Source organism: Equus asinus, chromosome 16 (genome assembly GCF_041296235.1).
Source record: "Equus asinus isolate D_3611 breed Donkey chromosome 16, EquAss-T2T_v2, whole genome shotgun sequence".
Lineage (NCBI taxonomy): Eukaryota > Metazoa > Chordata > Mammalia > Perissodactyla > Equidae > Equus > Equus asinus.
Genome location: NC_091805.1, coordinates 28,946,118 through 28,972,324, shown reverse-complemented (window position 1 = coordinate 28,972,324; position 26,207 = coordinate 28,946,118). Strand labels below are relative to the sequence as shown.

Sequence of the window (26,207 nt, the reverse complement as noted above, 5' to 3'; positions counted from 1 at the left end):
GGTCACATTTTTATATAAGCTTTCAAGTATTTTGACCAAAAGAAAAGTCCTATATAAAGCCTATACAATAAATCAACTTCATGAAATAGCTTCCGTAACAATATTTCATATTCTGTATAACACTGAGTGAATCATTTGGACAACAGTGGGCAGAAAAAAGCTAGCTAAAAATATTACCAGACATTACCTCTGCTTCCTTAGAGTGAGTCCTACAATTATCTTGCAATAGCACACAATTTTGCTTTCTTTGGGCAGGCTTATAATTTTTTAAATGACCTTCAAATAAAGGTATAAAAAGATTCATCCCAGTATTCTCAGAGTAGTTTTAGGGGGAAAGCAGAATGATCTAGTGGAAGAAACATGGTCTTCAGAACTACTTAGATTGGAGTTCAAATTCTAATGCCTCCAATTGCTAGATGTTACTGTATTACTTAATTTCTTTTCATCTCAGTTTCCTTATTTATAAAATTTATGATAAAGACAGACCAAATTTTGTAGGGGCTACTATTTTTCTTTTTTGAGGAAGATTAGCCCTGAACTAACTGCTGCCAATCCTCCTCTTTTCGCTGAGGAAGACTGGCCCTGAGCTAACATCCATGCCCATCTTCCCTCTACTTTATATGTGGGACGCCTACCGCAGCACGGCATGCCAAGCGGTGCCATGTACACACCTGGGATCCGAACCGGCAAACCCTGGGCCGCCGAAGCACAACGTGTGCATTTAACCCCTGTGCCACCTGGCCGGCCCCTGTAAGGGCTACTATTATACGTATGACTCAATTGCATATATAAACTTCACACTATTAGGCTTATAAAACACACCCTAGCCTGTGTAACACACCAAATAAATGCTTCTGAAATAAATACCATTGGTGTCTCTTCTTAACTATACTACTATGTCCTGCTACATGGATGCTAAATATGAAGTTAATGGCATCTTTTACAGGCACAATAAAGGAAACAAACTTATTAGAAGATACTTGCATAACTAGACATTTTGAGCCTGCCCTATCTTTCCCTAGTAGTCAGAGAATCTTTAGCTGTCTTAACAGCAAGCACAGTTTCTTCTTCCATTGCTAGATATATCATTTCTGATATCACCTCTCTCCCTCCACCCCCAATCCTTAATAAAAACCTCTCAATCACACTAAAAATTTTTTCTGGCCAATCTCCTTCTAGCACCACTACTAAGTCCATGTCAGTGACAAACAAGTGCTATTCATATAAAGTATACAAAAGCAAGAAACATACTAGATAATGTGAAATTCAAAGGAGATGGACACAGAATGTATTATTTTCCACACACTACATTATGCATGATATGAAGTTTCCTAAATAAAATAAATTTTGTGCTTTGTATGTTTATTATTTTTAACCGTATACCTGCATTACCAGTCTGTCACCCTGAACTAGCAATACCCACCTCACAGAAGTGATGAGAAAATGAAATAACATATGTAAGGATCTAGTACAAAGATGTTGGTCCCCTTTGTTCATGTCACATTTATCATATATTATAAATTGTCTTTATAAGTGCATTCATATTATACTGCTTTTTTTGTTTCAGTTTTCAATACACAGATCTGCACACTCAAAATAACATGCTTGTTAGGGACCAAACAGATATTTGTACACCTATGTTCATACCAGCATTATTCACAACAGCCAAAAGGTAGAAGCATCCCACTCATCAACAGACGAAGAGATAAAATGTGGCATATATACACAATGGAATATTATTCAGCCTTAAAAAGGAATGAAGTTCTGATACATGCTCAACATGGATGAACCTTGAAAGCATTATGTTAAGTAAAACAAGCCAGATGCAAACAGACAAATAGTGTATGATTCCACTTATACGAGGTACCTAGAATAGTGAGTTCATACAAATAGAAAGTAGAATAGTGGTTACCAGGGGCTGGGGGAAGAGAAGACTAGGGAGTTATTGTTTAATGGGTACAATGTTTCAGTTTCAGATAAGGAAAAAGTTCTAGAGATAGTGGTGATAGTTGTACAATATCAATGTACTTAATGCCACTGAACTGAACACTTTTAAAAATGGTTAAAATGGTAACTTTTATACATACATTTAACCACAATAAAAACAATTTTTTTAAAAATAGATGCTTGTTAAAAGATGTACATAGTAACGAGACAGTATACCTGATCTATCTTAAACTGGGTGTGGCTAGGATCTCTGAGGGAAAAGCAGCCAGCAAGTAGATTTTTAGGAACTGGACTGGGGTCCTAGAGGGTGAGGGAATCAGCAGATGTGAAGTGAGAGCCACCTTTAAGATCTGACTTTCCTGGAAATACATTTTAATCCTGGGCCTATTCTCTCCAAAACACCCTATTTCCTTTTGTCTTTTTCTTCTGACACCATGTGTTGCGTCCAACAGAAGCCCAGTTTCAGTCTTTCCCCCAGTACCCTATCCTAAAAGTTAAAACCTGGATGTTCTAAGGCAGTGGTTCTCAACAGGGGGTGATTTCGCCCCCCAAGGGACATGTGGCAATGCCTGGAGACATTTTTGGGTTGTCACAATGGGGTGGCAGGGTGGGAGGGGTTGCTATTGGCATCTAGCAGGCATAAGCCAAGGATGCTGTTAAATTTCCCACAAAGTGCAGGACAGCCTCTCACAGCAAAGAATTAACTGGCCCCAAATGCCAATAATGCTTAGATTGAGAAATCCTGAGAAATCCTGTTCTAAGATTTTACTAAGTTGCTTGATTTCTAGTAGAAATTGAACAAAAGTTAAAAGTTACCTCCTTTGCTTCCCTACTTTCTCTCTTCATTTACATCTCTTATAGGAAAAGGCAAATCTAAGCACACATGCTAAGGGTAGGTCTTTTGAGGAAACAGTATGAGGATCAGTGGTGATGCTTTGATAACAAGTGGGGGTATGTGAGAGGAGGCTATTTATGCTGCCAGTCTCTTCACTCTGGCCATTCCTACCCAGGATACTCTATGCCATGGGGCAGGGTGAAAAACAGAGGGGGGTCAAGCTGTTGGGGACAGAGGAGAAGGAAACAAACAAAGAAAAAATCCAAAAATCCAAGTGAAGCTAGCAGAGGGCAGTGCCCATGCTATCTGGATTGGATAATTCTTCCTGGTGGCCATTTGGATAAAGAGGAAATATCTATCTATTCAAATAAGGTTATAACAAAAAAAAAATTTAACTCAATTAAAAATTTAAATCATGGATTTTCCACACCTAAAATACTATTTATAAACTCGACATACTATTTATGATTACTTAAAACTTGCATTTCTTCTCAGGAGCAATAATCTAATGAGTGCATACTACTACTGTGTAGTAACAAGACCAAATACTTTTGTTTTTATTTTCCTCTTGTATGATACTAAATAACAACAGATCTCCTGTAGCAAGTATAACTCATTTGGTATAATTCAGGTATTTCAAGAAATTCATTAACATTGTCAGGCCACTAGACCATTAGGGCAATTCATTACTATGGTACACAATAAAATGGTACCTTCTTGTAAATGCTTTGGAAAACTGACAGTACAAACTAAAATAGAATGTATGCATACCCCATGACTCAGTAATTCCACTCCCAGGCATATATTCAACAGAAATGCATATATACACTCACCAAAAGACATGGATAAGAATGTTCTCCACAGCTTTATTCATAATAGCCCAGAACTAGAAATTCCTCAACTGTCTATCAATGGTAGATGAATAAATAAATTTTGGATATAATGTAAACAGACAAATTAATGGAATATTATTCAGCAATGAGAATGAATGAACTACAAATACACGAAACAATATGAATGAATCTCATGCTGGTAGACTGAACAATGGTCTCCAAAGATATCCACGATCTAATCCCTGGAACCTGTGAATGTTCCCTTACATGGCAAAAGAGACTTTGCAGACATGATTAAACTAAGGGTCTTGAAATGGGGGCATTATCCTGTACCATCCAAGTGGGCCCTAAATGTAGAAGCAAAAGAAGATTCGACTATAGAAGAAGAGATGATGTGATGATGAAAGCAGAGCTTTGAACATGGATGAAGGGGCCATAAGCCAAGGAATACAGGCAGCCACTGGAAGCTGAAAAAAGGCAAGGAAACAAATTCTCCACTCAAAACCTCCTGTTTCAGGAACCAACCCTGCTGATACTTAGACTTTGGCCTAATGAAACTACTGATTTTGGACTTCTGATCTCCAAGACTGCAAGAAAATAAATGTGTATTGTTTTAAATCACTAAGTTTGTGGTAATTTATTACAGTGACATCAGGAAACCAGTATACTCACAAATATAATGATGAGTGAAAAAACTCTATTATGTACACCTACATTTACATAAAATAAAAGACAGATGAAACTAATCTATGGTTTTAGAAGTTTCTGGGGAGGAAGAAGAAGATGATATTACGATAGGGCAAGATGAGGGCTTCTGGGGTGATCACAATGCCCTGTGTCTTGATCCAAGGGCTACCTATATGAGTATGCTAAATTTGTGAAAACCCTTATTTGTGTACTCTTCTATATGTATGGTATATGCAGTTTTAAAAATTGGTACTTCTCAACACATGAATCTGGTAGTCTGCTGAAAAAGACAGATATATATTGAAGGAGGTGGGGAAAATACTTACTAGCCAAGAACTTTATTTCTCAAGAACGCTAAAGATTTGGTTCTTTCTCCAAATGATTTAAAAAATCTCAACAACAGATAGAATATAATAGTGACTTTTAAACGCTAAAAAGCAAGCTAAAAGTAAAACACAGATTCATTAGCTTTGTTATGCCTGGATCCTACCTAGGATTGTAAATTACAAAAACACAAGAAAAACCACATTTTCTAAAATAACAGTAAACAAAGGAGAAAGTCAGGTACTATATATCAAATAATCAAAACGTCTTTTGGAGGTCTAAGATTCTTGAAACCATTAAAAACGTTAATAGAAATCTCCTGCCATTAATCTGTATAGATCATTGAATATAAAAACAATTTATAAAACACATCAGAATTTTATTGCTTGAAGAATACAGCATATGAAATCACAAGAATGTCAAAATGAAAAGTCACCAGGCTTCGAACATATAATACATTATCAGATGCAGTAAAATAATTAACCTGAACTCTGCATCAGAAAAAAAAAAGGTGTGGAAAAATATCTAACTTGTTTACTTAAGAAACAGATATACTTAAAATATAAAGTATAAGGATGTTACAGTACAAATTAGAAAAGCCAACACTTATTATTTCTTAGACTAGACTACCTTTGGTACTTAAACTTTAAAAAAAACAATCCCTTCTATCTTGTCCAAAGCACTTCATGGATGCAATATCAAGTTCAACTTAAAACATTCAGCAAGATTAACCTTTTCGTGGCATGGGAGAAATGTATTTAATAAATGTGCAATATTTCACGTTTTCTAAAACTGCAAAATATGATCATTAAGAAGTCCAACACTTTTAAACTTTATTTATTTAGCTCTCCAATTAAAATTGGGATCCTGGGAGCTGAAATCTATCCTTGGGCTTGGTGAATACAGAAATTTAAGTGATTTGGCAACTGACACAGGAATTTAGATTACTTCATACTACCTTCAGTGGTTTTTCCACTCTGTTTCCAAAATACAAACAATATGCCATTTCTTCAGCACACTGGATTCATATAAAAATCACTACCATACTTTATTGGAACCAAATTAAAGCTTCTCCCTTTCAATGAGCAGGTTGAAACTAACTGTTTCATATAAGGCTGATCAGCTATGACACGCTTTCTTAAACAAAACAAAACCAATCACTTTTTAAAGCTATCTCTCAATTACGACAGAGACAATGGTGCCATTTCAAAAGGAAGCATTGGACACTCTAGGCCATCTAGTCAAGAAAATGTAAAAGTAACGCTAAAAACAAACAATAAGTAAACTATAACTACAAGTTAAATTATAAAAAATTCCTCTTTTATAGCAAGCATGCTCATTAACTTTCATTTCTTTCCCCCAGCAAAGGTTTGAATATTCATGAACCTCAGTTAAACCAACGGAACCTAAGCAATTGTTTTACAAGTTCCAATAAACATGGATGGACTAAGCAAGTAATACTATTAACAATTAATGGAGTGAAATAGTAAGAATCATGACAGTCCTCAAAATTGGGCAGCCTTTGAAATGTAATAGTGTAGCTCAAGATGAATTATGCCATAACAAAACTGTAGTTTTCAGCTCTACATAAAACAAAAACAAAATCAAAAACATAACCCACCAAATTTATACAACTACTATTGAACATACTCCTTCCTAGTTTTTGAATGTCCGGTTTTGAGAGTTTTTTAAACAAGTGTATTTATCTGAGCATATATACTTATTGCCTGTATATACTCATTTTAAAAAACAAAAAATTCAGATACTATATAACTGAACTCTTTGTTTTTTCACCAACCTCATCTAATGTCTACTGTATCACACAGTACCATTCCCCCAATAATTTAAAATTCCCAATTTTTAGTTTAGTTAAAAGGGCAAAGGAAATGCAAATGCATATTTAGAGTTTCTGTATAAATTTCACTGTATTTTTATAAATGAAGTTTTCTGTAACACTGTTTATTGATCAAATAAAGGACTCACTGCTATCTAAAATTTCATAAACACCATTAAAAATTCAAAATTGATATTATACTGAATCTTAAATTTTCAATAGTTCAAAGAGACAGTTTTTACATGAATAGCACACGACAGATGAAACTTAACAGCAGACATCCCCGGAATACCAATGGCAAGTCCACCAAGATGCACACAGAATTACAGATAAGCATTCCTTTCACCGTTTTCTTGTGCAAGGAAAAAACATTTATAGAGGAAACAGAAACTCAGCTGGTGAATTTCAGATATCATCCTCATCTTCTTCATCCTGAGAAGATCCTGCCTGGTTAGATGCACTGGCTGAGGCAGCAGCAAGCTGTGCTTGTTGGGCAGCTTGCTGCATTTGAAGCCACTCCTGCTGGGCCAATTCTGCTTGTTGCTGTCTAGCCTAAACACCAAAAACATAAAAACAAATAATGTTTTTTAAAACTCACAACATATACACTTTGCTTAAATGTATATTAAGCTAATAACAGACTTAGTCATTACCAAGTTCGGATATTTTCCAACCACTATATAATTGTACATCTGGAAAACATGAACCCTATAAGAAAACATAGTTAGAGATTGTTTCTCTGTCAACTCTCTAAGGAGAGTTTCTAAAACTTGGTTCTCTTATAGATAGTCTCCTTTTATGCCACATAATTTATGACCTTCGGTAAGAAGCTGAAAAAGTTGACAGAAAAATCACAATATTCTCTTTCTGATTCCTTTCCTTGTGTTTCTCTCTTATTTTCATTTCACTTGATTTGTCTTCCTCTCAACTTACAATTTTGATGTAAACATTTTTCAATCTAAAAATTATTTCTGTGGTTCAAAAATTCTCTAGTACAGTTCCTCTAACTCTTAGGGAAAAGTCCCATACACGAATGCAATAGTTACCTTGATATTTCTTTTGAGTTTCGATCACAGTTCCCTACCTTGTATACACATCTCTCTCTTCCTCTGTCCCTCTTTCCTCTCTCTCTCTAAACATACATACACACACACACACACACCCTTCCCATATACACACTAGTGAAAATACACTTATCCAGGACTGATTATAAGTGGGATAGTTAAAATCCATTCATTTGATATATCCTCCATTTAAAAAAAAAAAGTTTTAGAAACCAAGATGCATACATATGTATTACATGCAATGTTACAACAGCTAAAGCCCCTTCTCAATTTACATGCAGTGTTGCAAGAGCTAAGGCTCCCTTCCAATTTATTCACCCATTAGCAGAAAAACCACACCAAGAAGGGAAAAATGAATCTGTTCTTGAAAAGATCATATAATTTCCCATTAGACTCTACCAAAACAATGTTGTTTCTCCCTGTCTTTTCTCAGAATTGTTCTTTAAGCCTGGCTCATATCCTCCTTTATGCATGGCCAAGTCCTAGTCATCATTTAAAACGCAAATCAGTTAGTATTTCTTGACCCTTCTAGGTCATATAATTGCTCTATTATGATATGCAATAATTCTCTATGCATTCCCGTACCTATCTGCTTTGTTCTCTAATTACCTGAGTATATATCTGTTTTCTCCACTAGACTTGAGAATAGAGACTATTATCATATTCATTGTTGCATTCCCAACACAGAATGTTTTGTGGGAAAACAGTGATGCACAGCATAACCTCTAACATTAAGATTTTACCATGTACACTCCTCCTAACTTTTCTTAATAATCTGTCATGAATTTATTACTCAAACATTTCTAGAGAATTCTAATCTGGTCATTATTATACTTAAAAAAATCATGTTACCAATGAAGTCCAATATCTCAGCCTAGAGTTCAAGGCCCTCTAAATTACTGCCTGCCCCAATCTACCCCTGTAACTTTTTGAAACATGTACCTTCTGCTCCAAAAAACCTAGAACATAAAATGTTTCCCAAATATACACCATGCCTTTCCATTTCCACAACCTTTACTCATGCTGATATTCGTTCTATGTGAAATTTCCTGATTTTCACCTACTGAAATTCTACTCTTCAAGTCAAACTGAAATACTATTTTCTCCATTAAGTTTTTTCCTGATTCCTCCCAGTATCATTCAGAGTCTAATCAGGAGATAAAAGTCACACTAGTTAGGGGAACAGAAAGAATGTAACAAAAATGATTGCTAACCAAGCATAAAGTTGGTAAATAGGTGACTGGAAAAGCAAGAAAAGAAAACTAAGATCATGCAGGTGGCAACTACAGAAAGCAGCCACCAACTGTAAAACTGGGAGAACAAGGGAAGAAGCTGGAATTTTTAAAATTTATAAGTTCAGAGGAGCAACCCATGGAGCTGAAACTCAAACCTCTGGAGAAGGGGTATAGGTTGGCTGCTACTAGGATCCCTGAGCTTGGAGGAGGGCCCAAGGTTTAAGACCCACATCCCTGAGGAAAGAGACGACTGCTTAGGCTGGTTCTGTAAGAGAGAAACTGCAAACTAGATTCAGTTCCTGCTACAGGAAAAAAACCGATGCAGGCACGGTGAAAAAGCATTGCTAGGTTGCTCAAAGGAACTAGAAGCCAACAGAAAGTAAAGAAAGGAGGCCAAGTGCTGCCTTCCTCCTCCAGCCTTGGGATCTCCCTCTAGAGCCCCCTACTGGCAGTCCAGTCTACCAGAAGTTAGCTAGAAAAGCAGAAAAGTGGTTTGCAGAGTACTAGGCCCAGACACAAAGCAGAGCATAGAAAGGCGGTTTTCAGGCTGTGACAACTGCTTAGTAACTGGAACACTCCTACACGACCAAAATCTAATGTGATGTGCCTGTACTTACAATCTCTTTATGTATTTCTCATGAAAGCAGTCAGCCTCCTATTATAGTTGTTAGTGTACCTGTATTATATCTCCCCTACAAGACAGAAACTTTTTGTTTAGGAAATGAGAAACCAGGTATTCTCTCCAAAAACTACTTTCACCCATTTTTATAAAGCAGTATGGAAAATAGATATTCTATAGGCATTTTTACTTTTTTACAGTAAGAATTCTTAGAGTTCAAAATAGACTAATAGTGCTTCACGAAAAACATTTTAAGAGTTCATAAGAAAATTATCGAGGGGCTAGCCCCATGGCCAAATGGTTAAGTTTGCATGCTCCACTTGGGCAGCCCAGGGTTTTGCCAGTTTGAATCCGAAGGGCGGACATGGTATCGCTCATCAAGCCATGCTGAGGCGGCATCCCACATGCCACAACTAGAAGGACCCACAACTAAAAATACACAACTATGTACTGGGAGGCCTTGGGGAGAAAAAGAAAGAAAAAAAAATCTTTAAAAAAAAGAAAATTATTGGGCTGGCCCTGTGGCCTGGTGGTTAAGTCCAGCACGCTCCACTTCAGCAGCCCAGGTTAGGCTCCTGGGCATGGACCTACACCACTTGTCAGTGGCCACACTGTGGCAGTGACCCACATACAAAATAAACAGAGACTGGCACAGATGCTAGCTCAGGGCAATTCTTCCTCAAGCAAAGAAGAGGAAGATTGGCAACAGATGTTAGCTCGGGGCAAATCTTCCTCAGCAGAAAAAAAAAAAAAGAGTTCATAAGGAAATTATAGGGGAAACCAAATAAGTGATTTTAATCAACTTAAGAATACATACTCTGGGGGCTGGCCCCGTGGCTGAGTGGTTAACTTCGCGCGCTCCGCTGCAGGCGGCCCAGTGTTTCGTTAGTTCGAATCCTGGGCGCCGACATGGCACTGCTCATCAGACCACGCTGAGGCAGCGTCCCACATGCCACAACTAGAAGAACCCACAACGAAGAATACACAACTATGTACCAGGGGGCTTTGGGGAGAAAAAGGAAAAAATAAAATCTAAAAAAAAAAAAAAAAGAATACATACTCTGTGGCCTAATCAATTATGAATAGGTATAATTTCATGCACCCCTCCCCCCAAAATTCAAATAATTTCAAGTCTCTAGACAGGTTTTATTGCAAAGGTGCTTGATCTCATAATTTATTCAATGATTTGCAAAGACATGTACCAGTTACATTTTAAATTTAACTGACATTATGTACTATGACCCCATATCAGCTCCCATACATTTCTTTCTGAACATAAAACAGTTCCTATGCCTTTAAAATCACTGCTGATTGATAATTTTATATGTATTTATTTCTACAAATTAAATTTTTCAGTGGTATTTATTCTAATTTCCTTTTTCCCTCTTACCCAATCCATCCCAAGTATTTCCTTCTAAAATGGAAGTGTGAAAGAGAGGTAAGTGGGCATATACTTCTTAATTCATTTCTTCTTTTGGAGATTTTCATTATGTTTTAAGATTCTCATTCCCACACACTAAAATGACTCACTTATTAATTTACAGTTAACTTCAATCTCAATATATTACTGGTTCCCCCTTTCCCAATATTTGCTGCTAGCAGTGAAAGATGGCTTCAAATGAGGCTGCTATTGTGTTATTATTTAAAATAAAGTCTAAAAGATAAAATATGAAAGCGATACAAAAGACATTATATTTACTTATCAGTTCCTTTCATATTTAGGACTTAAGTACTTTCTGCTCTGAAAGAAGTACTAGGCAGCTGCTATAATTTTACCTCTCTGCTGATTTCCCTCACAAGACCTAAGAAATACTAGGAGATCTTCACCCATAGGTCAATGTTAATCAGATTTTCCTCTTATGCCACTCATCATGCAATCTGATACAGTATTTTCTCACCAGCCCATCATTTTAATCTTAAGAGTGTTTCAGTATACTTTCCTTGCTTTCAAATGATCATTCTGTCAGAAAAACATCAAAGTAAAATCTCAGTAGTTTTTTGGAGTTGTTCTCCTTAGAAAACAGGTTACTGCAAATATTTACTTTTATACAAAGTAAATAACTGGCTAAACAGAGTCAAACAAGCCAGATCTAAACATCAGACTCTATGATCAAACAATCAGCCACAGAAAGACAACCCTTTGGGTAGGTATGTTGATTTAGGAAATGATTCAGAAACCAGTATGATTTCTGTTAGCAAAGAGGCTAGGATTCAGACAAAAATAATTTAAAATGATTACTTACTTTTGCAAATAATTCCTGTTGCTGTCTTAATAACTCTTCTTCAGGAATGCCCAGGTTTTCCAAACGAGAACTGGCCTTTCTTCTTTTTAATGCTACAGTCTTGCATTCTTGTAAGACTTCTTTGACTTCACTGATATAAGAGCCAAAGCCCAAGCTTTCTAGCGCTAGGGAAATGAAAACATAAGAGAGTAATAAAGTATAGCTTTTCCCCCACCTATGGAATGTTAAGCTTTTGTGGGGTTTTTTTTTGGAGGGGGAGGTTGTTGTTTTCTAATAATTTTACCTTTTTTATAGTTCACAGCAATTATCTGGATAGCTAAGACAAAATATATTATCAACTTTCTTAGTATTAGATTGCAAATTAGTTAAAACTTAAGGAACATTCCAAGGCACAGGCCTTCACTCTTCCTTTTCTTTCTGACTAATTTTAAAAAACCAAAGCATTTCCTGTGAGGAAAAAAAGGTCCAACGTAAGAACATGTGGTTTTACTAAGAAAACATTTTTCCTATACCACTCATAGTAAATCAAACATCAAGTCAGTCACTTTCTCAAAGAATACAAAATAAGTATTTGGAATATATTTGTTAACATATTTTGTTCCATTTGACTTAGAAAAAGTAGGCTGGTAGCACATGCTCTAAGTTTTACTAGGATAGGATGAAAGAATAGATAAGTTCTTTTGTCCAATATCAACAGGAAACTATTTTTAGCAAAGACACTCAAACTGCCAAGTTAAGAAATACTGGTGGAAATAACTTATGAAATTCAGCATTTATATTCAGCCAACAAGTTTCCCTTGAAAATAAAACTTTAACAGGAAGCACTATAAAAGCTTTTTAAGTGATGTGGCAGAAAACTGGGATAAAGGAAGATTATAAGGATAGAAGTATTAACAAAAAATTCTCGCCCTTTATTTTTTTACATTTAGAAAGAAAATTTTAGAAGAAAATAATGTACTCTCTAAATGCCTTCTGTTATCCAGAAAGACAGGCATAAAACTTCCTTTTGGCTCATACTATTTAAAAGTATATTTTATAGTTTTCTATATGTTGACTAATGCCCCAAAAGCACATTGTGTTTTCTGACCCAATGATGAAATATAGGTGGTGAAAAACACAATAAATGAACTTAACATAGTTCATCAGTTCTTGCAGTCTTTCAACAATGATGATGAACCAGACTGCCCTCAGTAAAGATGCCCTGAATTCTAATTTCAGGGATTTGCTCTTCGGGGAGAATACCAAATATACCTTTACAAACCCACATTCTCATGTAAGCTGCAGTTTTTAAGATATTTTGAACGATTTTACAACTTTAATTACTTCAAACATTAAGCTGTTTTATCAACCTTTTTTAGAAATAATCTGATACCAAAAAGCACAGTACTAGTACTTCAATTTTAATAACTTACTGACCCCTCCTGATCCCCCCTGCAAAAATTTCAATAACACACTATTATGAGTTCTATATATTAAATTAGCCACCACATAATTCTTGGCCTCAAGGAGCTTGGGGTATAGTGGAAAATTAAGTGAAGATTAGACAGCCTGCATTTTTTACTTGAATTGACACACTGACCATTTTTTAAGTGTCAATGCTAGAAGTCAAAAGTTTATCTTTTCTCTTTTTAAAGGCACAAGCATAGTAACGTATTTTCAATAATATTGGCTGGAGACAATACCAAAGGAAACCAAGTGAATGGCTTATGGTTTCCTGACACATTCTAAATAAAGTTTTATTTCCTTAGCCCTATATGAAGGCTCTCCAGGATTTAGCCCTACCTACATTTCCAGCTTTATTTCTGCCATTAAATCCCTCTACATTTCTGCTAAATCTGACTGCTCAATGTATCCCAACAGGCACCAGTTTCCCACATTCCTGCTGATGGTAATGCATTCAAGGCCCAGATCAAACTCCATCTTCAAATTAAGCTTGCCTGATTCTCCTAGACAGAAATAATCTCCCCCTTTTAAAATCAGATAAACATAGAATTTGAAACTTGGTTGTCACTGTATTTGTATAACCTTGAATACATTGCTTAATATCACTAAGCTTCAGTTTTCCATCTCCAAAATGAGAATAGCATCTATTTCATAATATCTTCCTACAACAAGCAGCAGTATAGTGGTAAGGCTGCAAGGGACTGACATCCAGCTCTGCCTCATATTAATTGTGTGACCCTAGATACGTTCCTTTACTTACGTGCCTCTAGAACAAGAATAATAGTATCTACATCTCATCAGATCAGGTTGCTGTAAAGTATAAATGAATTAATATAAATAAAGAGCTTAGACCAGAGGCTGACTCATAGAAGGAGCAGGATAAAGTATTCACTATCATATTTTTATTAGTTTTAGGTTTGTAGGAATGAACAAGTAATTAATCTAAGGTATTTAACACAGGGTCTAGCACATAAGAGTCACTTAACTGACTTGGACCATGTATTATTCATCTTTATTTTTCCTCTTACATTTAAAAGAGTACCCTATTAAATGTACAGGACCTAAATAAATGTAGAGCTATGCATTATCACCTCTAAATTCAAGCTGAACAAGTATAATATAAAATATTAAATTTACAAAATGAACAAATAAACACAATGGAGGCAACTCTTCAAAATGTCATGAATTACTAGACCAGACATTAAAAAAAATCCAATCCAAACTACCTTTAACCATGGAGGCTTGGGTTAAAAATTAAAAAGGAGAAGAAGGAAAAAAAAACTTCACCTTTAAAAACATCTAAGGTTGAGAACATTGCTTTCAAAAACTATGCAAGTAAATCCAAGGTTAATATTTAATATTATGCAAAGAGCTTCTATATATAAATACTCTATTCTCAATTAAATGGTTCAACAGGAACAGCCATAAATTTAATCTCAAAACCTGCACTGATTTTAATCCAAATTTTAAACACATTTTGGCTAACAGATATCAATAACTATAGTATCTTATAAATAGAAAGATATTTTACATCATTTGTTACCATGTAGTACTAACCATTTCCATTTCAGACAAAGGAGAATCTTAAAGGATAAGGGAAATGGCTTCTGAGCAGGGCCACCACTTACAGTTGTGCATGTTGTTCAGTGCACAACAGTACTCTATCTAAGGAGGGCCATTCGTACTGTAAACATAATAGATTTGAACGTTTAATTATGGTGCTTTTTCTGGCAGAGGGTAGTAAAGGTTTTTAAGAAAGGAGTGCCTTTTCCTAATGTGTACAAAGGGACTTTATGGACTGTTGATGGCCCTAGCTCTAGGCATCTCAGAGTAAAAGCCAAAAAGAATAATAATTTTTTAAAAATTTGTGGGTAAAACACAAACATTACTTATTCCTCAGAGGTCTGTCTGCTACTCTCTGCCATCTATCTTAAAACTATATCCAGAAAAGTGCATAGTATATTAGGGAAAAAGAATACTTAGAACACTTTTCAATTTAAAAGACAGATGTTAACAAGACAGTCACTTAAAAACGAAAAAAAGTAAAAACTTCCACCCAGCAACAATAATTTTAATACAGGCTTGTCTTATTTTACAAAAGCAATGTAATTCTGAAAAGTTTTGTTACAACAAGAATTTGTGTAAATTACTTTATACTTCAAATGCATAATGAACGCTTTCATTTAAAAAACTAAAATATATAAAATAGCATTCTCTCGTTTCTCTATTTTCTTTCATTGGCATGTAGGGGGAAGAGGGGTGATGCAGTTTCATTAAAATACATTAAGAGGATACAGGCCAAAGTGACTTCTTGGCTCATTAGTCTGGCAAAGGTTTCTGAAGACCCTTAAGAACCATGTCCTCTATGGTGCCACTATTCCTGGGAATCTGGGACAACAATGAGAGACTGATGACAGAGGAGGAATCAAATATCACTCATCTTTATATCCTTAGCAGTATCTAGCACCGCGCCAAGTACATAGTAGCATTCAAAGGTAATTGTTGCATGGCAGAAAGAAAACAAAAACAAAGATATATCAATTTTAAGGAAAATTCTAAAATCCTAACTTGAAAAGCATCCGATTATGTGATCAATTGAACAATGCAAATTACACGTGTTCCTTTGGAAAAAAATATCAGTATGGATGATTATTTAGGCAATACAATATCATTCTCATTCTTATTACAACTCTGCAATCCCTCAGATCCTCTGATTTCAAAACTACTTCACATCCACTTTCCAAAATAGACTGTGGTTTACGCTTCAGGGCAAAGCTACTCAAAATGTATTCCTTGGACTTGTGCCAGAACTGCTTGTAAATGGTCTGCTCTGAGTTAGGTATGGAAATCTGAAATAAGCATTTAAGAACATTCGCAGCAAAACAGTAACTATGTGAGGTGATAAATATGTTACCTAACCTAATTGTGGTAATCATTTCACAGTATATACATACATCCAATCATTACCCCGTACACCTTAAACTTACACAATGGTATATGTCAAGTATCCCTCAATAAAGCTGGGGGAAAAAAAGAACCTTCATAGCAATTTGACAGAGTAATTTTATATCTATTGAATCTAATAACAAAAAATTAAACTTTACATCTTTTTTTTCCCATTTTGTTTTTCTAGTGGAAAACACTCCATTTTTATTGTATTTTACAAAAGTATCAGTGTAAGAGGGACTGGAATTTCTAAAAAGTCCTTCAACATAAATAGCTTGGAGCAACTTAACTGCTGAAGAAACAAATCCTCAGAGACTTTTTCAGACTTTTACTACTTTCAGTTACTATTCTCATAAATGTGAAAAAAAAAATGTAGCAAGAGATCGAAAACATAGAAAGAAAGTAATATCACTCAAAATATTCTTATTTACACTTTGGCTTTACAAATGGCATCATGATGTAAGGTTAAATGTAACAGACTTTCAGCTTTATATTTTAATCAGTACCATCATAAATTTTTAAAATTATTATTTATTGTAGCATATTTCATGTAACCTTCTCAACATTGACCCATTCTCAATAACTCCAAGTTATACCTGAAACCATTAATTATTATTTATACATAAATGGGGAAACTTTTAACAGATTTGCCCAATGCCAGACTTTCTAGTATAGAACTTGCAGCTCTTGACTCTCAATGTCAATTCTTTACATAACGTAACAGAACATGTTAGCACTCATTTAAGAATATATGTTCACAGAAACCAGTAATGAAATAAAAGGAACACCTTTTATAACTTAAAACTCCCTTTATTTGTGTATATGCGATCTTCAGTACCAAGTCCACTTTCTTAAACCCAAAATAAGCAAAACATTTAGAAAAAATTTCTAAAAAATTCAGTTATAGTATTTCACAAATTTACTGGCAATAAAATTATTTCAACTTTAAGGGCCAGCCCGGTGGCATACTGGTTAAGTTCACATGCTCTGCAGGTTCGGATTCCAGGGGCAGACCTAGCACCTGCTCGTCAAGCCATGCTGTGGCGGCATCCCACTTAAAATAGAGGAAGATTGGCAACAGATGCTAGCTTATGGCCAATCTCCCTCACAGAAAGAAAATAAAAATTATTTCAACTTTAACTTGCATTTTACAAAATTGCCTCAAATGCTTAATCTGTTCTGACAAAGCAAAGTAGCAAGTGAACAAGTGAAATGTCCTGAAGCAAAGTTTAGTTCATTAAACTTATTACTAAAAAATACAAACTTCAACATATGAAAACCATACCACTTTAAAATGTACACTATTATTCCACTTGGAAATATTCTACGTTCCTAAATAATCAATGCTGACAGAAAAGCATAAAAAACATCGTACCTATCATGATTTACCTAGCTTTCCAGAGTTAGTCTGTAAAAATACACTTTAAATACCTAAAAAATACATACCTTAAGGATTTCTTTAAAAGAATTTCAACCACTCAAGACAAAAATTCTTTACAATGATTAAGCATATGAGATTATCACGGTACAAAAATCTCTTCCCCAAACTGGAGAGAATTTTGGGCAAAAATGTTGTCCTTATCCACTTAATAATAGCAATGTTACAAGAAAATAAAGGTAAATTTATAAGACTATAACAGGTCAATACATGACTTTTTAAAATTAATACGTAAATCATCTTCAGTACACAAAGGAAAATGCTTTCACTATAACTTTCTGACTCATACATTAAACCGAATTTAGCATATTCCAAAGTTGAGCTATTTAGCATACTGCTTGCTACAGCTGCACTTTTATTCCATCATGTCAATCAGAAATCTAAATATATCCTAGAAAAGAATAAACTCTACCCAAGAAGACAGATTGAAATGTGTTATTGGATTTTTGGAACGATCCCCACTTCTGTGGTGTAAACAAATGTTTAGGCAGATCTTTTAGAAATCTTTTGCAATTTTCATTAGAAAAGCAATGTTGATAAAAGATCCTTCTTTTTTTATGAGCTGTAAAAGAAAATTATAGCTATCCGTGTTGGATAACCTTGTGAAAGACTTATGACAACAATCATACATACAATGTAAAAATAAAAACACAAGAGGAAAAATAGACAACTTGGCTTTCGTTTTACTTGCCAAGATTCAGCACATCAAACAAGTACGAAAAAATACTAACTTTAAAATCAATTATGCTTTTTCCTAGGGATTTTTTTCTCCTTATGTACTGAAATAGAAATGGCAGAGTATATTTTAACTCTACCTTCTACACATCATTAAAAACCAAAAATGAATCATTTAATCCTTTTGTCAATATTGACAGTAAAATATTGGACATGGTGAACATGAGCAGATGTGTTCTCTACTTCAAAACAGGAGTCACCTTTTAAAAAGTTAAATTATAAAAATAAAATGGTAGACAACGATCTGCCTAGCAAAATGATTAAAATTAACCATGAGTTTTTTCTGACATCAAAAGCAATCAAGAAATTGTTAGAATTTTAATTGGATTATCATAAACGGCAATTCATCACGTCAAATTGAATGCAAATTTTTCATAAGCGTCTATATAAGTGCTTACCAAAACATTATGACAAGGAAATATGTCCCATCTCAGAAATAAACCATCAGAACAGTCCCCCAAATGAATATTACTGGACTTAATCCCTTCCAAGATAAGACACAGAAAGCCTTAAAACTTTCAGAAGTGCTGTTCAACAGAAGCTTAAGTGTACACATCTCAACGGGAACGGCAGCAGGAAAGCACAGAGAAATGTTCCATGAAAAAACATCTCTTACAATCTTTCAATCCAAGCTTTAAAAATTTATCTCCGTAGAACAAAGCAAGATACACAAAGGAAAAAGAAAGAAAGATTAAAGAACATTCACCCTTTTCTTACAGAACAGAACCAGAGCGCTTTGGTAACTTATCGAACGGCAGGACTATCAAACCATTGTCAAAACAAAAAATATATCCTCTTTATTCGACATCAGTAAACTTTACAACGTTGAACACAATCACGTTAAGAACTTTTTAAATCATGTGTTCAGAAAATTCAGCTTTTCCTCTACACTGGGGAAAAGGTCGGGCGAGGAAGAGGTGCCGTCTCCACTCACGCTTGCAGTTCCCGTCTGAACTTTAATTTTCCTGGGGAGCCTTCTGGGTCCCTCTCCCAGTTGTCACGATCTAGGTTCCACCTCAGGCGGGCAGGGTCTCAGCTGTCACGTCTAGGTTCATCCTTAGGCAGGCAAAATTCTTGTGGCTCCCGCTTACCTGGCTGTGAATCGAGATCACTACTCACACTTTTTACCTTTGGGGGACGTTAGCGCACCTGAACGCCAGCAACGCTACCTTGCACTCGCTGGATGAAAAGCACCACGAGAAGACTACACACGGACGGTCTGCAGGCACCCGCTGCCCGCGCGCCCGCGTGGCTGCTCCATCTACCGGTGCCTCTCGGGGGGAGGAAGGAAGGCTCTGACACGAACGGGGCACGCGACTAGCAGGCTGTCCCCGGACCCTCATTTAAACAAAATCCCACACATCCCATACAGCTTACCTTGGATGACATGCTCTGGGGAGATGGTCTTCTTTTCCGACTTGTTGCAAATCTCATTGGCTTCCGAAGATATAAGGTGAATGAATTCAGTGCAGCAGTTCACCACCAGCTCCCGCGCATCGTTGGCCACCCGGACATTGGGGAGAGTCTCTTTGATCATCTTATTGATAGCAGCTCTGGGTATAGTGAGATCATCATCGTTGCCAGACGAGGAAGCCATCGTATCTTCCTATTTCTCGCGCCCCGACTTTTAAAACCTCCCCAGCTCTGGTCCACTACCCCACGAAGATGTTTCAAAAGGCCGCCCTCGGAGAGGGATCCGGGGGCGCCGAGAAGAGGGTGCAGAAAATGAAGGGGGAGGCGGGGAGGAGCTGGCTCGTGAGGGCGGGGAACAGCCGTGTGTGTGAGGGATTCAGGGCGAGGTTGGGAGGAGAGTCGGGGGGCTGAGGATTCCAGGGGCGGCACTGCCCAGGTCGGGGAGGGGAAGCACGGTGGTCCGGAAATTTGAACACTGGGGAACCACCTTCGTGTCTTCTCAGACGGGCGGGCGCTGTCGCCTAACCGGTCCCCAACGGCGCCCGGACAGAGGCACGGCCCAGGGGCACTGGCCTCGCCGCGGAACCAGGCGGACACCCAGCGGGCTTGGCTCTACAGAGCCGGAGCCCCCGCTGCCGCCGCCGCCGCCAGCAGCCCTTGCCGCCGCCTCGGCCAAACCATCCTTCAGACACCAGCGCCGCCGCCTCACAACATGTCGGCCGCGGCCGCTGCTGGAACCGGGGTGGCCGCCCGGGAACGAATACGGACAGAGCCAGGCACAAGACGCGCGGCAGTGGCGGCCACCGTGGCCGTTTAGCCCGAACGCAGATCGTGGAAGCCGAGGCCGCGGCAACGGTGGTCCCTTCAGAGGCCAGGGAAGAAGGTTTGCTGGAAGCCCCTCCCGACACTCTTTGCGCTACCGGAAGCCTCGCCCCCCATGTTCCCTCCCCTCCGCTCCAGACCGACTTCCGGGTGTGGCTGCCGCCCTTCCCCCACCCGCGGCGGCGCTAACAGCCCGTCCTCACCGCCAGCGGCTTCCGCCTGCCGCCGGCCCGGCACGCGCCCCTGGATCCCGCCCCTTCGCCGGGCCCGGAGCTGGGCGAGCGCGCGCCTCGCGGTACCGGAGAACTCCGAGCACGCGCTTGCTCCAGGGCTGCGGTCCGGGACTCGGGATGCGGTGGGTGGGTGGACGGGCGCGGGTGAATCGCCTCTACAGTCTCAACCTGCTGAGGCCTCAAACCCGTGTCTAGCCACGTTTGGGGACAAAGGACCGCAAAAGAACTCTCTTATTCTTTTAAGGAAGCCGAATTGGGATTGAAAGGAAGAGAAACGAGGCCTGGGCTCGGGGGAATGGGATATGGGGAAAGCAGAACCCCGTGTGCCTGTGTGTGCATCATTTGGAGGAAAAGCTTTTGATGGTATCTAATAGGCATTATTCGGATCAAAGCTCTCGATGGTCTTCCACCTATTTTTTCGTTTTATGGGGAAGGAAACATTCAGAGAAGTGCCTTGCCCTTCCAGTCGCTACTAAGGGCTAAACCGGAAACTGGAAACCAGATCCCTTGTAGTGGAAGTACTTAACGTACAGTCAACCACGTTACGAGTCTCCAACATAGTCGTTTTTCATGTTGTATGCACGTTGGCTTCTGGAGGGGGGAAAATAAAGTATGCTGAAGTATCTTAAGCAACTCTGAGTTTTGCTTCTCTCCAAGGTGATTAGTAATATCAACGGGTGTCAGGTTGTGTGTAAACTTGTTAGGTCAACGTGTGTCAATTTTCACAAAAATGGCATTATTTTTATAAACTAAGTTTGTCATTTGGAAGAATAAGTGTTATAAGTAGTGGAGTGTTGCAACTACTAAAAATGAACGAGATACACTTTAAATCCATTTTTGCACTTTAATCAGATTCATTCTCGAAATGTTTTCTTAAAATGTTATATTTCAGTCTAAGAATCTAGATGTGGCACCTTGAGGAGACCTTAGTTAATTATACCGGTTTTTTTCATTTAGCATTTTCTCCAGTACACTGATGGGTTCTTTGATTTCTAAAGTGTAGACGCTTGTCTTTTAGTGCTATTAAGTTTAGTCAAAATTTCTTTGATAAAATATTTTAAAATTTTCTTCAAAATAGAACTGTGAAACTGTTGGCTCAGTTGTTGGCTCTTTATGTAGTGTTTTTGTAAGTCAGTTTACTGTTGGTTTAAATTTGTCTAAATTTGTCTTGGCCTTACCAAGTTTATCAGTCTGAAAAAGCTAGCAAAAAATGTCTCCAGAGTTATCACATTGTCACTGACTCAAATCTTGTTGTTCCTGAAAAAAAGTAATAATGATAATTTTGCTTTCTTCTATAACATTTATGCTATATGGACTTACAGGCTTATGATACATAGATCGGTAGAGCACATGTTATTATTCCAGTAGTAGTTCATTACTACAGGATTCTGTGGTAGCGTAAGCATGGGGTGTATAGTAAAGAGACCGAGGTTCCTGTCCCAGTTTTTTCTTGCTTTAGACAGGTCATCTCCAGGCCTCATCTTCTTAACTAGAAATGGAAATATTATGTAACTCACAAGACTCAAAGTCAAATGAGACTGTTTGTAAAAGTACTTTTAACATTATGAAGTATTATATAGATGCTAGTGTTTATTATTATCATCTTTATCGGTCTGGGCAGTCTTCAGCCAGTAATAAACCATACGTAATATGGCTGAGAGAAAATTTAATTCAATATAAATAGTAGTGTGATATATCGTGAAATATGCTAATCTGGATACCATGTTTAAATATTTATTGTACAATATATCTCTTATAAATAGGCTTTTGAAAATAACGATAAAGTTTCAATAAGCTTTAAGAGTTTTAGAGAGTGCGTATATATGAAACATTTTTTTCGTGATGTCTCAAAATTCATGATATGAAAGACACATAATAGAGCTGTTTCTTATGATGAGTTAGGCTACCTATGGTAGTCATCTTAAAATACGTTAATTCAAAGATGCCCAGGTTTTCCGCTAAAATTACTGATAGTAATCTGTAACATTTGTAATTTGAAGCTTAACATTAAAAAAGCAAATAATACTCTCCATTATGCTCATTCGTCATTGCTAGCACACTGCTTGCTAGTTGGTAATAACACAAATTTAAAAAATAACATCTGTTACATAGTTTTTTTGTGATTAGCACTATGCTAAGCACTTTTACCTGTATTACCTCATTTAATCCTCAGAGCAACTTTATTTGATAGATGCTGTTTTAATCTCCATTTTACAGATAAGGAAAGTGAAGCCTGGAGAAGCTAAATAACTTCCATGAAGTAAGGATAGTAGTCAGGATAGGCTAGATTATGTTGCAAGAAAAAAACTAACTCCCGAATCTCTAAAGGTTTATTTTTTGCTCGTGTTATAGGTTCATCGTGGGTTAGCAAGAAGACGTAACAAGTAGCAATGAATCAAGAATCTTACGGAGCTGTTGAGAAGAGGTACAGACAGACTTGAAATAAAGGCTTTTGATAGGTAGAGAGAGGGGAAGAAAGTATTCGTCTGCAAAGTAACAACATAAAGTTGTGGAGACAGAGATTGTTCTGGGAGCAGTGGGGAGATGGCTTTAATTGAAGTAAAGCGTTTGTGTCTTGCAGTAGTGAGAGAGCCAGACACAGGAGGCAGCAGAAGTCAGGAAATAATAGAAGCCGAGAGAGAGCGAGAGTGAGGGAGAAGAGAGTGAAGTCAGTCAGTTGTGACAAAGGCAACAGAAGCAAGGAGAGAAGATTTAGGGCCTGAAATCCTCGTGTCAGAGAAAGCAACAAAACAACTGCATTGCGGGAGTGCGTGTTGGTGTATCCTGCTTTTGAAAGAGGCGGTAGGCGTCCAAGGAACAGTTTCCTGTGCTGCTTTACTTCCTGTGTATCTTCATAAGACTTTTCTAAAAATCCTGTTTTTGTTCTCAACTTGGAAGAGCTCAATTCATTCAAGGGCTTTGGCTTCAGATCTGGGTTTAATACCCATTCTGCCACTTAATTAACTGCAACTTTGGTAGGGTATTTAAGCTGTGTCTTGGTTTTTCCCATCTATAAAATAAGGATAAAAATACTTGCTTCACAGGGGTGTTTTAAAGATCAAATGACATAATGTATACCAAGTATTTATCCCATTTAAATAATAAATGATCATTGTTTAAAAAATACTCATCATTATGCTCATGGTTATTACTCCTAAGAGTGGAATAATGGGGTTGAAAAGCAAGGTGATTCCAAGAACGATTACACAGAAAGAGTTGGAAAAAACCTGATAGTTTGGCTCCTAGATAGTCAAGGAAACAGATTAATCAAATACAATTATAAGATTTTTAGCCTCAGAAACTGGGATTAGGGATCAGGGTAGGGTCAAATCAACAAAATTCAAAGAGAGCTATTCAGAGGAGAAGATGTGCTTGCTTTTGCTCATGTTTGAGTTTGAGGCAACAGCAGGCATTTAAGGAAGTGATGTCCTGTAAGCAGTAGAAAGGGAAGACAGACAGCATCTGATTCCCACATTCTTTCAACAACTATGTGTCTACTGTCCTAAGTACAATGTGGAAGTAAGAAAGATGAATACAACATCCTTCTTGTTTTCAAGGACCCTACAATCTGTCGGAAGAATCAGAATATAAACCAGATTGAAATGAAATACTGTGATAAACATACAAGCTAAGAGTGTGCAGAAGAAGGAGCTATTATCACACCAATTGTGAGGTACAGAGGGCTTTAGGGAGGAGTCAGCATTCTAACTGAGCCTTAGAAGATGGAGTAGAATTTTTATGAATAAGGAAAGAGTATGCAGCTGAAGAAGAAACACAAAAATATATAAATTGGGGGAGCCAGCCCTCTGGCTGAGTGGTTAAGTTTGCGCCCTGCGCTTTGGCAGACCAGGGTTTCACCAGTTTGAATCCTGGGCGCGGACATGGCACTGCTCATCAGGCCACGTTGGGGCAGTGTCCCATATGCCACAACTAGAGGGACCCACAACTAGTATATACAACTGTGTACCTGGGGGATTTGGGAAGAAAAAGGCAGAAAAAAATAAATATATATATATAAATTCGGAAAATCAAGTAGCCTAGAGTGGCTCTGTTTGTAGGGTTTGTAAAGAGGTATGGCAGGATGTGCTGCAGGAAAAGTAAGTTAGGCCTGAAAGATGACAAATCAGTGCCTATTATGAATTACATGCTGTGCTAGATGTTTTCATATTCACTATTTCATTTAATTTTCAGATAGTCATACAAATGGGTATTTTGAGAGGAAAATAGTTTTATTAGACAGGTTTACTAATTTGTTTAAATTATCACAGAAAATAAATAAGTAATGGAGCTGGAATTTGAAATCAGCTTGCTTAACTCCAAAGCTTAGGCTATTTTCAATATGGTAATATCTCTTAAAAAAAAAGTTGTATTCATTTTAGCACCTTAAAAATATAAAGCACTTTAATGTATTTGGTCTTTATTACTAGTCATTAATCCCATCTTGTAGATGGGAAAATCAAAATGAGCGAGGTTATTCAAGGTCACAGAGTTAGTAAATGGCAGATTGGGAATGCAACCTAAGCTTTCTGACTCCAAAGCCTCTGATCTTTCCAACATTTTTTTAAGGAGTCTGGATTTCTTCTGTAGGCAGTGGAAAGAGCCAGAGAACATTTTTGAGAAGGGGGAAGACATAAATATTTAAAAAGATTAGTGTGGGATGGAATGGAATGGAGAGAGACAAGGACACTAGTTATTAGGCTATTGCAAAGACAAGTTAATAGTGATGTAGACCTGAACAAAGAGAGTTCAGTGATAGTAAGATAGAAGGAACAAATCATAGGCATTTGGGAAAAAAGTTTATGTGACTTAGCTCCTAATTGCATCTGCAGTGAGGTAGAAGTAAGTACTACAGAGCCAGTGAGTGGTTTGTTCATCCCTGCACCCCCAGGGCCAGCACAGCTCCCAGCACATGTTGGGCACTTAATAAATATTTGTTAACTCTGGAAGTGGATGAGGACCTTTAAGGATGGTAGAGTAAAAAAGAAGTCTAAAGATAAAAAGCAAAAAGAAGAGAAAATATGTCAGGGAATACTTGATAGAAACCAAGAAAACATAGTGCAAAGGAAACCATGAGGGGAGAGTTGTAAGAGTGTGAGATGCCACAGAGAGGCATTGTTGGAAAGGGATCAAACATAGTGTCACTGAAGAAAAGGTCAATAGGAAAGAGCAGAAGTCAACATGCAAGCAGTTGAAGAGAGGAATGAGAGGAAGAACTGGAGCCAAGGAGCATAGAGTACACTTTCAAGAAGTTTGGTGGTGAAGGGAAAGGGAGCAATGGGATGACAGAATGAGGAAAAAGCAAAGTCAAGGAAGGAATTGCAAAGGCTAGAAGACACATGTAGTTCAAGGGAAAGAGCCAGTGGAGGGAGGTAGGCTGAAAATACAAGCAAAACTAGGTTTTAAGGAAATGGAAGTGGATGAGATTAAAAAAGCACAGATGGAGTGATCAGGATTAGATATACAGATCCGGGCATGCTTCACAATGAGGAGAATCTGAAGATAAGATTATAGGCAAGTGATTATAGACAGTGATTGCAAAAGGAGATGAGCAGAAGA

At 37.4% G+C, this 26,207-nt stretch overlaps 1 protein-coding gene across 1 annotated transcript; it reads right to left on the bottom strand.

The window, feature by feature from the left end:
• Positions 1-4,624: 4,624 nt before the first annotated feature.
• On the bottom strand, positions 4,625-21,270 carry DR1 (down-regulator of transcription 1). The gene is made up of 3 exons (XM_014836334.3): positions 19,561-21,270; positions 11,622-11,785; positions 4,625-7,012 (listed from the first exon to the last, which is right to left on the bottom strand). The coding sequence occupies exons 1-3, from the start codon at positions 19,778-19,780 to the stop codon at positions 6,866-6,868; spliced, it is 531 nt and encodes a 176-aa protein (XP_014691820.1). The 5' UTR covers positions 19,781-21,270; the 3' UTR covers positions 4,625-6,865.
• Between the last annotated feature and the right edge of the window lie 4,937 nt (positions 21,271-26,207).